We start from the raw sequence: 14,242 nt of genomic DNA, 5'->3' as shown, positions 1-14,242 counted from the left end.
CCCCCTCCGGGAGTAAGAGCTCATTCCACCCGGGCTGTGGCGGCTTCGTGGGCTGCTCGTCACCAGGCCTCAGCCATGCAAATTTGCAAGGCTGCAACCTGGTCATCTTTGCACACCTTCACGAGGTTCTACAGGGTTCATACCCAGGCTTCGTCTGATGCTGTGGTTGGTAGGAAGGTCCTGCAGGCGGCGGTGGCTCACCGGCCGACCTGAGCCTTTCGGTTACTGTCGTCCCTTTTTGCTGTTCCCACCCTTGGGACTGCTTTGGGACGTCCCATGGTATTCTGTGTCCCCCAATAAGGCGATAAAGAAAGATGGATTTTTGGTTCTTACCGTAAAATCTCTTTCTTGGAGCCTTCATTGGGGGACACAGCACCCTCCCTGTTTAAGTTGTACCGTGTTGGGTCTTAGAGTCCCTTGTTGGGTTGGTACATATGGTTCGAGTTTTTCTCGTTGCTTCTCCTACTGCTTTTTCACCAACTGAGGTGCTTGGTGCCTGTCGGTGGGTGTATACTGCCGGGGAGGAGCTAATTTTCTTGTTTTTGCATAGTGTCAGCCTCCTAGCAGCAGCAGCATACACTCATGGTATTCTGTGTCCCCCAATGAAGGCTCCAAGAAAGAGATTTTACGGTAAGAACCAAAAATCCATCTTTTTTTTTTTCTTTCATTTCATTATTTTTAATGAGGGAAAGAGGGTGAATTGAATTTTTATTTAATTTTTTTTATATACATTTTTAAAAACTTTTGAATTTCTATGCATCTTTCCCCTTAGGTTACTTGCACCTGCGATCATTTGATTACTTATACTATATACTGCAGTACTTGGGTATTCCAGTAGATAGTGTAAATCTGAGTCTCCTTAGAAGCTCCATATATAGTGGAGGACAGTGATGGCGGTCACAGGGACCTTCTGCCGGCGCCCGATGATCGCATCACGGAGCGCCGATGGGAGCCAGCGCTTGATCACATTGGCTGCGACATCATTTAAATGTTTGTGATTGCTGATTTAAATGGTTATTACCTGCTGCAGCTGGACCTCTGCTCCGGCCACGGCTGTTAGCAAAGGGTGCCAGCTGTTTATTATAGCTGCTATCAGCCACATGTGGAGGGAGAGAGAAAAAAGCATGGACGTCAGCTCACCAAATATGGGAAAATACTGTGATTAGGGTGCGAAGCACAGAGGCTCCAGACCAACTTCTGGGTGATGAAGGCTAGAAAAAAAATGTGCGATCCCAGCATCCGCAGCAAAAATGGTAGATACAAATAAACGTAATGTTTTAATTAACCAGGGAAAAATTAAAACCATGATAAAAAAGGGGGGAGGGGAAAATTGCTGAAATGGCATGTGTAGGGGACTTGGAACCTGAGCCCCCTCCACATGTGGTCACCCCAGTACGGACGTAGAGTTACGCCAATATGAGCAAAGGAGTTAAAGAGCAACCCCATCACTCTCCTTCTTGATCAAATAGCCCTTACACAGCCTGGAGGTGTGTATGGGGTCATTGTCCTGTTGAAAAATAAATGATGGTCCAACTAAACACAAACCGGATGGAATAGCATGCCGCTTCAAGATGCTGTGGTAGCCATGCTGGTTCAGTATGCCTTCAATTTTGAATAAATCCCCAACAGTGTCACCAGCAAAGCACCCCCACACCATCACACCTCCTCCTCCATGCTTCACGGTGGGAACCAGGCATGTAGAATCCATCCGTTCACTTTTTCTGCGTCGCACAAAGACATGGTGGTTGGAACCAAAGATCTCAAATTCGGACTCATCAGACCAAAGCACAGATTTCCACTGGTCTAATGTCCATTCCTTGTGTTCTCTAGCCCAAACAAGTCTCTTCTGCTTGTTGCCTGTCCTTAGCAGTGGTGTCCTAGCAGCTATTATACCATGAAGGCCTGCTACACAAAGTCTCCTCTTAACCCTTGTTGTAGAGATGTGTCTGCTGCTAGAACTCTGTGTGGCATTGACCTGGCCTCTAATCTGAGCTGCTGTTAACCTGCGATTTCTGAGGCAGGTGACTCGGATGAACTTATCCTCCGCAGCAGAGGTGACTCTTGGTCTTCTTTTCCTGGGGCGGTCCTCATGTGAGCCAGTTTCTTTGTAGCGCTTGATGGTTTTTGCCACTGCACTTAGGAACACTTTCAAAGTTTTCCCAATTTTTCGGACTGACTAACCTTCATTTCTTAAAGTAATGATGGCCACTCGTTTTTCTTTACTTAGCTGCTTTTTTCTTGCCATAATACAAATTCTAACAGTCTATTCAGTAGGACTATCAGCTGTGTATCCACCAGACTTCTGCACAACGCAACTGATGGTCCCAACCTCGTTTATAAGGCAAGAAATCCCACTTATTAAACCTGACAGGGCACACCTGTGAAGTGAAAACCATTTCCGGTGACTACCTCTTGAAGCTCATCAAGAGAATGCCAAGAGTGTGCAAAGCAGAAATCAAAGCAAAAGGTGGCTACTTTTTCACATTTAATTTGAGTGTTGCCTATTTTTGTTCCATATATATATATATATATATATATATATATATATATATATATATATATACACACACACTATGACATATCTCGGCTAAGATAAAGCCTAGATCCTCAGGCTACATTCACACTATGGGCGTAGCCAGGATCAAACCCGGGGAGGGGGGGGGCAGAATCTCATCCTGTTCCGCAGAATTTCATACTGCACACCTCAGCTGCTGCGGAACCTCATATTTCACACCCCTACACTTGAAAATAAAATGATACCAAAAAGAGACAAGGTGTAGATCCCATATATGTAAAAGTACAATACTTTATTAGAAAATGTAATACAATATCATAAACATGATTAAATACATAAGACGAGGGAAAGGGTAAGCAAAATAGTATGTCACACCGGGTCTGGTACTGAAGATATATGTAAAGAGGTGGGAGAGCGGCAAATACTGTAAATCAATCGTAGTAACCAATAAAGGTGCAAGAAAAACACTCATTGCATATGGCCAAGAAATATATGCTATATCAAACTAGTAATTCAATCAATCAATCAAATTTATTATCGCCAAGTACATATTACATATACACAAGGAATTCTTTGTGGCAAAGAGGCAACATAATATATAACAACAGATACAACAAGTAACATCTAACAAGACAGATACAGTATATAGTCTACACATGACAATTTAATTGTTGAACAGAGAGTGGATAGAAGCTGTTCATATGGCGGTTGGTGCTGCATTTGGGGACTCTGAAGCGACGTCCTGAAGGGAGTAGTTGGAATGAGGAGTGTCCCGGGTGAGAGGGATCGGATGAAATTTTCAATGCGTGGGATCGAATACTCTTATCATAAAGATCCTGGATTTTAGGCAGGGGGGAACCTATAATTCTCTCTGCTGTTCTGAAAGTCCTTTGTAAGCGGAGTTTGTCATGCGCAGTGGCTCCCCCATACCAGACTATCAGAGAGGAACAAATCACAGATCTGATGACAGCATTAAAGAATAAGATCAGTAGATTCTTAGACAAACCATATCTTTTCAGCTGACGCAGGAAGAACATCCTCTGTTGTGCTTTTCTTATAACAGCATCCACATTTTTCCCCCATTTAAGATCATGAGAGATGATAACACCAAGGAATTTGGTCTCTGTTACCCTAAGAACCACTTCGTCATGGATGTAGATTGGAAGTATCTCATGTTGATCTTTCCTAAAATCCACAACCATCTCAGCAGTTTTTTTTTATTGTTGAGTACAAGATTATTGGCTTTACACCAGTCACATATTCTTTTCACCTCACTCCGATACAAGTCTTCAGCATTTCCCCTGATGAGACCAATCAGTGTCATATCATCGGCAAATTTCAAGATTTTTACTGAGTCTGCTGAAGAGATGCAATCATTCGTATAGAGAGAAAACAATAACGGGGACAAAACACACCCCTGAGGTGCCCCGATGTTTGTGACCAAGGTGTCCGAAGTGAATGGTCCAACTTTTACACTCTGTATCCTGGCTGTCAGGAAGTTATAAATCCACAAGCATAAGTTGAGAGGGACTCCAAGAGCTACCATTTTCTTATGAAGTAAATTCGGATCAATGGTATTGAACGCTGAGCTAAAGTCCATGAAAAGAATCCGGACATATGAGTGCAGTTCATCTGTATGATCCAAAATGTACTTCAGTGCCAGATTGACAGTGTCGTTTGACATCCAGGTCATAAATGGACCAGTGTTAAAGGTTTTAAATAGATTGGCCTAATGGCTAAAAACAAGCCACTCGAAGTAAACAATATCCAAGTAAATTACAGGAAAAAGTCACGAATATTAATAATGCCACTCTTACCCATAGTCCCTCTTCCCAGAATCCCAAGACATGCAGCCCAAATAAAATAAAGCCTGCACCTTAAGAAGATGTGGTGAATACAGTCTATTTATTCCAACTATCAGTTGATGTTGATGTTACTGAAGACGAGCAATGCCTGTCCTGGGCGTCCTTTTGGGCAGCTATGAGGTGTACCTGACTGGTGCTAAAAAAAAGGAGTGTTAGTCTGTGTGCTACCCGGCTTTCATTCTTTTTGGTACAGATATGATATGGATAGACCGATATGGATAAATGGATATATAGATAGAGCAGATTTCTAATCTGCTTTTGCTATTGAAAACATCTATGAGCTCAAAAATCTTTCAGGTGATGCCGTTTTTTAAAAAGCTGATCTGCTTTCGCAACTGAAAAATGTATCCACAAAAAACGCAGGAAAAACGCTGTGTGTGAATGTAGCCTTAGATCAGCCATTTATAGGACATTTCATAACTTTCCCAAATTCCTATGAAAAAATATTCAGCACATTCTGCATTGAACTACTGTACCCAATTTATTATTATTTTAGGAGTCGGAGTCGGACCATTTTATTCCGACTCCACCAAAATGAGCTCCGACTCCACAGCCCTGGTTAGAAGACCTCTGTTTATGTATAACTGACGAACTATTGACATTTTTTATGTATAATTTTTATTACTAATAATGCCATATTCATAAAAATGGGTCTGGATGGATTAAAAAAATGGAACATTTTTGTGTATGTATGTACAGTACATACCAGTTAGTTTACTTTATATGGTTAAATCCGAGGCTTTTAACACTCTCTTTATTTTGCAGGTAACACGTCCCCAGATCAGAAGGAGCCCACCCCATTCACTATTGAGTGGATCCCAGATATTCTTCCTCTCTCCAAGATCGGAGAGCTGCGCATTAAATTTGAATATGGCCACCATCGAAACGGACCGTTGCCAGAATTCACTGATCCCGCTCCCCACGCCCTGGAGCACACCCTAGAGATCACACCTCTGACCACCATTACCTTTGATTGATAATTCTATACAGTAGGAAGCAGCAGGATGACTGCTCTCCAGCTGCCATCTTGGTGGTTTGTTGTTTAGTGAGCTGCCAAAGGAGGAGCGCTTCATCCAGTGACACAAATTCAGGACCATGAACTTTTCTTGTGCATTAATATGCAGAGTTTCTCTTTTTTAAATGTGATTTGCTGCTATGGTACACTGTCTTTTGTGTGTATTTAAGTCAAGCTTCCTTCTTGTCTTCATAAAACAGCCAATATTGTTCTGAAGAAACAAGTCTGGACTGAAATGGGGTTCATATCTTCACTATGAATTTTTTGAGAAGCCGTATTTTAAGATCAATTTTTGAAAAATTAATTGTTCCAAGTTTTTATGACCCTTCCATCCATAGCTGTCATACAGGAGCCTTGTCATTCAGGCACCACTCCAGCAATTTGTGGATTTTTTTTTTTTTTTTCAGCACTGGAATGGTGCTTCTAATCTGAGGCCCTTGGCCAAGTCGACACCCCCCCCCACACACACACACAACACACACACACACACACACACTCCCATTGTCTTCACCTTTTATCAGTGCCATCTTGTGACCGCAACTTTTTACTGTCCAGAAGTCTTAAGTAACGTTCACAATCTCTCAATGCCATTCTATGATGGTCAGACGAGGCTCTCATAGACTGGCATTGAAAAGTGACCTTCGGCTTGCCCAGCAAACGCTGGAGCCATCCGGCAGATCACAAGCTGTTGGAGACCAATAATGGGATCTGCGGCGTAGAAGGTGAAGGCAGCGGCTGGTAAGTATGAGAGTAGGGGCAGGGTCCTTAGATTAGAGCAGGGACCTAAGATTAAAAGCACCACTCCATCTGTAAAGTGAAAAAAAAAACACTGGAGTGGTGCTTTAAAGTGGCCACATTGGTAGAGGGATGACAGGGAGCATCCTCTGATATTGAATATAAGATGACAAAAGATCACCTTGAAGAGTTTCTTCCAGTAAAGCCTTTTTATAGATTTCCCATCTGTTATTTTATCTCCCTGCCTGTGTAACCCATTTTTTTTTAATCCCCAGTGTATATAGTTAATATATCGGTCAACCATAGGCGATCATTAACGGAAGAATTGTAACCGTTAACTTAATCTGACAAATGAGCACAAAATCCCTGTGAAGACTAAAAATGAGATTCTTAGACACCATAAACTAAAATGAGCAAAAATCCCAAGTTCTCATTCCTATTATTTGCTTTATTTCAGTGATCTGCGTAGTCCTTGTGCTAAGCAAAAGTTGTGTGTGCCACTTGTATGTGTTGGCATTGCGGATCAGCCCTTTTTAAGTGAGTTTTACTGAACTACAATATCAGACAAATGCCATGAAAAAGAATGGAGCTGTTTCTAGAACAAAGCAGACATGTTTATTATTATTTTTTTCTTGTGGTAAATTGCTTTTTTATTAACATTTTGAACTGAAATGAAAGGCGCTTCAAGTGACACGTCCTTGAGGTAGGTACATACTATACTTATGATGCTAATGACTGAAGTGCGAGTAGTCACAAGTGAGTAGCAGAAGCCAAAGTAAGAGGCAAGCTTAACTTGTTAATAGATGCCACCTAGCGCCCGTCTATGAGATACTACTTGGCACTCAATGCTGGAAGTGAAAAGACATCTAGTAATACCATGTTTCTGGGGAGTAACCAATGCATTCTTGCTATGTGTCGCCTGCTGAGTTGGAGCCACGGCCTTTGGTGTAGAGTGTAAGTAACACGGACAGATGGAGCTGGTGTAGCAGATTAGTTGTGTTGTTGAGCTGATGTGATGGAGTAGCAAAACTGAGCAACGTAATCTATAGAAATGGGAGACGCAATGTAGCCTGGATTAGATCATTGTAGTTACTAAAGTGGAAACCAATGTAGCGAAGCTGGAACTGTGGTGGCAGATGTAGCAGAGCTGGATCAATAAAGGAGTCCCAGCTCAAAGAAGCGACAGGTTGCCGTCTGCCTTAGCCGGTTTATATAACTCAGCGAGATGATGACATAGGAGTCATGATACTTGGCAACCCGACATGTAGAGGAGCTTGCCAATGGAGAGGGAATATGCCAGCCCTGGCGCTCGAGTCAGGAGATGTTTATAACAAGCCATTATCGATTACTTATTTAAGTGTCTTCAACCTCCATTAGGGAAGGGAAGGAGTGATTTCCTGTCTCTTGGGAACCACTCCAATAATTACAATGTATTAAAACAGACCCATCACTGCTTTAGTGAGAACGCTCAGGAGAAGTCTTCATGTCAGATGTCAATGTGAGACATCCTCTGCAAACATTATTATGCAGGGAGAAGATAATAATAATATAATAATAAATTTTATTTTTATAGCGCCGACATATTCCGCAGTACTTTACATTTCAGAGGGGATTTGTACAGACAATAGACATTACAGCATAACAATAATCACATACAGTAGATTATAACAAATACCAAGAGGAGTGAGGGCCCTGCTCGCAAGCTTACAGTCTATGAGGAAAGAGGTAGACACGAAAGGTGGGTGGTAACAGTTGCCCTGATTGTATGGACCAGCCATAATGATAAGTGTGTAACAGTACAGACACAGAGGGCTAATGGATGCATAAAGCATGTGGGAACATGATGCTGGGAACCTGGTTATGGTAAAACTTTTGGCTCTGCCACACAGGGATAGGTTAGGTTAATGTGTTGAGGCGATAGGCCAGTCTGAATAAATGCGTTTTCAGGACACGCTTAAAATTGTGGGGATTGGGGACTAATCGTATTGACCTGGGAAGTGCATTCCAAAGAATTGGCGCGGCACGTGTAAAGTCTTGGAGACGGGAGTGGGAGGTTCTGACTATTGAGGATACTAACCTCAGGTCATCAGCAGAACGGAGGGCGCGGGTAGGGTGGTATACTGAAACAAGGGAGGAGATGTAGGGTGGTGCTGAGCCATGGAGGGCTTTGTGGGTGAGGGTAATAAGTTTATACTGAATTCTGGAGTGGATGGGTAGCCAGTGTAATGACTGGCACAAGGTAGAGGCATCGGTGTAACGATTGGTGAGGAATATGATCCTGGCTGCAGCATTCAAGACAGATTGGAGAGGGGAGAGTTTTGTAAGAGGGAGACCGATTAGAAGAGAATTACAATAGTCGAGACGAGAATGAATAAGAGAAACAGTAAGAGTTTTTGCAGAGTCAAAAGTAAGAAAAGGTCGAATTCTAGAAATGTTTTTGAGGTGCAGATGACAAGAGCGAGCCAGTGATCGAATGTGGGGGGCAAAGGAAAGCTCGGAATCAAGTATGACCCCAAGACAGCGGGCATGTTGCTGGGGAGTAATAGTGGAACCACAGACGAAAATGGCAATGTCGGGTGTAGGTACATTAGTAGCGGGAGGAAACACAAGGAGTTCAGTCTTTGACAGGTTCAGTTTCAGATATAGTGAGGACATGATATTAGACACAGCGTTTAGACAATCGCCAGTGTTTTCTAGAAAGGCTGGCGTGATGTCAGGAGAAGAAGCGTATAATTGGGTGTCATCAGCATAGAGATGGTACTGGAAACCAAATCTACTGATTGTTTGACCAATAGGGGCAGTGTACAAGGAGAAGAGGAGGGGGCCTAGAACCGATCCTTGAGGAACCCCAACAGTAAGGGGAAGGTGAGAGGAGGAGGAACCGGCAAAAGAAACAGTAAAGGAGCGGTCGGAGAGATAGGAGGAGAACCAGGAGAGAACGGTGTCCTTGAGGCCAATGGAATGGAGCATAGTGAGGAGGAGCTGATGATCCACAGAAGATCACCTAGAAGCGGTGCAGACAAGGACAATCCCATCGAATACGCCTATGAGTGGAGAGGTGCATAATGCCTATGTCAGAGAGAACATTTTGTAGTTTCTTTCTCCCAGAAATGGTAGATTTATGTGAAAATCTGTCTTTCACTCTTACCTAGAGTTAAAAAAAAAAAAAAACTTTGTCAGATCATTCTGCCACCTAAGGAAACAGTGGGGTCTGATTGTTAGGTGGAAAACACTGCGTTAAGGAGTAAGATTTTCTCCGCATTCTGCACCATATTGAAATATTTGAGGAAATAAGAACCAATTCCTTCCTATCTAGTGCCGAGGAGAGCTCTGATGGCAGAACGTCCCACAGCCTAGCACGAGAAAATGAGGGCAAAGTGAAAAGCGTTCTGTCTTACTAATAAATTATCTTCCAAGAGTGAGAAGTCCTGGTCTTGGGGGATGAAGGCCATCTATGTAGCTTATGGTCCAGCACTCGTGCCCAGATTCTGGATAAGTTGTGAGTAGTGTCAGCGACTAAAAGGGGCTGAATAGTTTAATGGTTTGGTGAATGGAAGTGGTGGCAGCTGTTGTTTGATCTTGTCTTTTTTTTTTTTTAATATCCGAAAACCTTTTTAACTATTTATTCCTTCAATATCCTTCCAGGTCCAGGCTACAGGCCTCCTGTGTTATCATCTTCTCCTGTGCCATCTAAGGCTCCCAGCTAACCTATAGCCAGCTAAGGCCTGATTCACACTTCCGTTTGTGACCATCAGTCAAGATCCGCCGATTTGAAAAAAAACGGATCCGCCATTTTTCTTGGCGGATCCGGTTTTTTCCTCATAGACTTGCATTATCGACGGATCTTGACGGATGGTCGTCCGTTTGATCCGCTTTTGTACGGATCCGCTAAGATTTTGGCGTCCGCTCAGCGGCCCGGACGGAGCATGTAACTTTTTTGGTGTCCGGATCCGCTATTTACTGATTTAACCCGCATTTCTGTCTGGCTGCTGGATAAAATCTCTCTCTCCCCATCGCCGCTACTGCTCCCGCGAGATCTCTCGTCATCGCCGCTCCCGCGAGATCTCTCTCCGTCCTTTACGGCACATCATGCTGCTTCTCCACGACATCGCACCTGCTAATCCCGCCGTGCCCACGTCATCCCGATGACAGCTCCCACGTCAACATGCCCGCTCCCGGACAGCGCTACATCACCGATATTTTTACTTTTTTTTTTTTTTTCACAGGCGCGGTTCCTTTAAATTTTCAACTTCTGCGGATCCGTACATTCGCCCATCCGATGCCACCCGTTCCTGTCAGTCTGCCTGCGCATCCGTTTTCCGCTATTTTGGCGGATTCGAACTGACACGAAAAACTGAAATGTGAAACAGGCCTAAGCTATAGCCCATATACCTTTTTGGACCTCTTGCTCCGAAGCACTGAAGTGGTCTGTTCTGTGCTGCTGTGTTCAGACCCAATAACCACGTTTCAGTACAGTCGCAGACTTGTTACCTCTGGCTCCTTCCTCTACACTCTGCGGCCCAACGTACCACACTCCTAAGAACTTTCTGCTCCCTAACTAAACCGACTAGAACTTTCTAACCATATCTTTTGTGTTCTCCGACCTCCCATCTGCAGGGTCTGGCTGTAACGGTTTACCTCTTCCCTGCCCCTGTATCGGCAGTGACACTCCCCATTAGTATCAGACTTTCTAGTAATTATCATGTAATAAGGCTGGTTTCACACTTACGTTTTTTTTGCGCTGCGTTTTTGCGCATAAATGCGCATGCGTTTTTTTTCCTATACTTAACATGGGTGCGCATAGTCATGCGATTGTAGGCGCATGCGGTTTTTTGTAGTGTGCGCCCGGGCGCACAAAATGCATCCTGTTGCATTTTTTGTGTGCCTGACCTGTCTCAAAAAAACGCATGCGCACGCATGCTTTTTTTTATAAAAACCATGCGCAAAAACCAAGAAAATGCATAAAAACGCATGATGCGTTTCTTATGCGCGTTTGCACTGCGCACGCAGCGCAAAAAAGCGCAAGTGTGAAAGTAGCCTAAGAGAGTTGTGTAAACCACAAAATCACAGTAATGTGCTTCAGTATAAAAGAAAAGGCACTTACTATACAATAAAAACAGCCGCATCAGACATCAACATAAAAACACTGCATCAGTGCAACACATCAGAGCATTGAGTCATAATGGCAGCTTAAGGCAAATTCCACATGGAATCTGTCTGGAAAAAGCCCCTTTTAGGCGAATTCCACCTGGAATGTTTGAAAAAGCCCTGCTGAGCCCACATAATGCACAGCAATATAAAAAACACATTGCTGTGTGATGTTCAGTCTTTTATTCTTTTAATCACTTCAACATTTGGAAACTATGAAGCAATTAAAATATGTAGCATGTTTATTCTAATTTAAATAGCAAAAACAAGATGCCGCAGAAATGTCGGCAAAACCACCTGCAAAGCTACTTCAGTAAAATGATTGCCATTTTTTATCCCAAAGCGGCTTCACCAAGGAAAACAATTGCAGGTGCGCCAGCTTCTTAAAGGCTTGTCAATCCTCTCAGCGCACCGCAAGTATGTAATTTGCATACATGCAGTCACATGCTGACTAGATGTCTGCGGCTTCAGTACAAGTGAATTGAATGTGGATGGATGTATGCAGATCGCACACTTGTGGTCATATGAGCACCCGCATCCTGGCATTGGGGAATCCTGACAGTACGCACTGTGCACGCTGTGAAGACTCACAAGTCCGCAGTCACATAGAATGACTGCAGATATGAACCCCAAGCCCGCACAACCCCTTTAATGAAGCTTCATAGATATAGTTTGGGGTTTAGCAGAACCACGTGATCATTCTCCGTGATTGAAACTTGATGAGACTTTGTGGCCCCTTGAAGCTTCTTATATCCTCGCTTGTCCATCTTGAGGTCAGCACATTTTCCAACGGCTTTCTCTAAACATTTGGGCACCCTGTGGTCTGTGTAGTGGTGTCATCAGGTCTTTTTTAATTAAAATGATCGCTGGCCTCCCTTCTGTGCTCGGTTTATTACTAGTTATTTCCAGAACCTTTTTATTGATGCCATAAAGAAACAAAGCAGCAGAACAGCAGGCCTCGGAGTGAGCATTTTCGCTCACTCGCGATCCCCGGAGATCTGTTTCACAAACTAAAGAGATTTCCTTTCACGTCTGGCACAAGCCTTTATCTCTGAGCAGCACAGCGGGCAAGATAAGTGCAATGCTGCAGCATATGTTCTTAAAGGGGCTGTCCATCGGAACACGCTTAGATTAGATACGACATAAATGTGTGATCGGTGTGGGTCCAACCCAGTTGTATCCCAGATTATGAGGGACATAAGTGCTCTCTGCTGTTCTTTCCCTCGGATATTTTTATTACACATATTTATATAAATCTAGAGGCAATGGTCATGTGTGATCGGATATACTTGTGACACCCTCAATTGGGCTGCGGATATTAAATGTACAGTACAGACCAAAAGTTTGGACACACCTTCTCATTAAAAGAGGTTTCTTTATTTTCATGACTATGAAAATTGTAGATTCACTCTGAAGGCATCAAAACTATGAATTAACACATGTGGAATTATATAATTAACAAAAAAGTGTGAAACAACTGAAAATATGTCTTATATTCTAGGTTCTTCAAAGTAGCCACCTTTTGCTTTGATTACTGCTTTGCATTCTCTTGATGAGCTTCAAGAGGTAGTCACCGGAAATAGTCTTCCAACAGTCTTGAAGGAGTTCCCACTGATGCTTAGCACTTGTTGGCCCTTTTGCCTTCACTCTGCGGTCCAACTCACCCCAAACCATCTCGATTGGGTTCAGGTCTGGTGACTGTGGAGGCCAGGTCATCTGGCGTAGCACCCCATCACTCTCCTTGGTCAAATAGCCCTTACACAGCCTGGAGGTGTGTTTGGGGTCATTGTCCTGTTGAAAAATAAATGATGGTCCAAACTAAACGCAAACCGGATGGAATATTCAAAGAGCAGATCCCAAGAGGGAAAAAAACACCAGATTCCCGCGCTGCTATATTTCAACCATCAAACAGAGGAAATCCAGTAGATTGTAGAAATTGGTTCCAACTTCAGTACTTTATTTATGGTACATACAGAGAAAACGCGTTTTGAGGTCCATTCAGTGACCTCTTCTTCAGGTCGAATGTACAGAAATGAAGATAAATCAGAAGTTGGTGGTTTATATCATATCAAGGTTAGGCCCCCCGCTGTTCAAAAAAAAAAAAAAATGGAGGGGGACGGGGCAGTAACCAAATGCAAGTACATAGAAATTTCACAAAAAACGACCAAGTGTTAAAAGACAATAACTTACATCCCATAGATCACAAGTTGGACTAATTAAAAAAAATAAAAAATAAGAGTATTTAAAAATGAAACATAAAAGACTCCCCACACCAGAATCAAACCAATAAGATTGTGGGACTGAATGTATGTATATGAACCAAAGTCATCCGCTTTAACTAGTAGTGGTATATGCATTCTGCTATATTTGACTGATAAGAGAGACGTATGTTAAAATGGAAAGTAAACATTATACACGGGGAGCCCCAGAAACCATGACTGAGTAACCCAAAGGGTTTTCCAGTTCCCACGGTCAGTACTGACGTCAGAGGCCAGGGAGACATTTCCAAAGAAGCGGAGAGATGTCAGCCGAACCCTTCAACACCAGATGTCTGAGCTATTGGGATCATTAAAAAGTATCAGAGGATCCCAGGTGGAAAAAAAAATGCCGGATGAATACATATGAGGAAGTTTTACTCGAAGATATCACACACCTCATTGAGGCCATTCGGGTTTATAGTATTCATCCTATAAATCCAATAAATTTCTCTCCTACATAGAGCCTGGAATCTGTTAGGAGTAATCCGGTCAATAGGTAGAAACCGCAAACCCGAGAAATCCCGTCCATGTGTAATAACGCAGTGTCTGGACACGCCGTGCTTCATGAAGCCTTTTTTTAGTATTATGGCGATGTGCATTGATTCTCTTTCTTAATGTCTGTGTTGTCCGCCCTATATACTGTTTATTGCAGCTACACTGTATCAAATAAATAACAAAGTCCGACAACCTTTCAGGTATGGGAAAG

The 14,242-nt window shown here is 43.0% G+C and overlaps 1 protein-coding gene across 2 annotated transcripts in view; it reads left to right on the top strand.

Moving 5' to 3' along the window:
* The window catches only part of CUNH2orf42 (chromosome unknown C2orf42 homolog), a 65,642-nt gene extending 59,295 nt beyond the window's left edge, over positions 1-6,347 (top strand). For both annotated transcript variants that reach the window (XM_073569084.1, XM_073569082.1), the window contains one exon: positions 5,146-6,347. In XM_073569084.1, coding sequence (XP_073425185.1) covers positions 5,146-5,357 — 212 coding nt within the window. In that variant the 3' untranslated portion in view covers positions 5,358-6,347. The remainder of the gene's footprint in view (positions 1-5,145) is intronic.
* Positions 6,348-14,242: the final 7,895 nt, after the last annotated feature.

This window comes from Dendrobates tinctorius, unplaced genomic scaffold, assembly GCF_039654945.1.
Source record: "Dendrobates tinctorius isolate UK_male_01 unplaced genomic scaffold, ASM3965494v1 ptg000022l, whole genome shotgun sequence".
NCBI classification, from domain to species: Eukaryota; Metazoa; Chordata; class Amphibia; order Anura; family Dendrobatidae; genus Dendrobates; species Dendrobates tinctorius.
The sequence above is the reverse complement of the archived record's forward strand: the minus strand, read 5'-3'. Positions and strand labels throughout refer to the sequence as shown.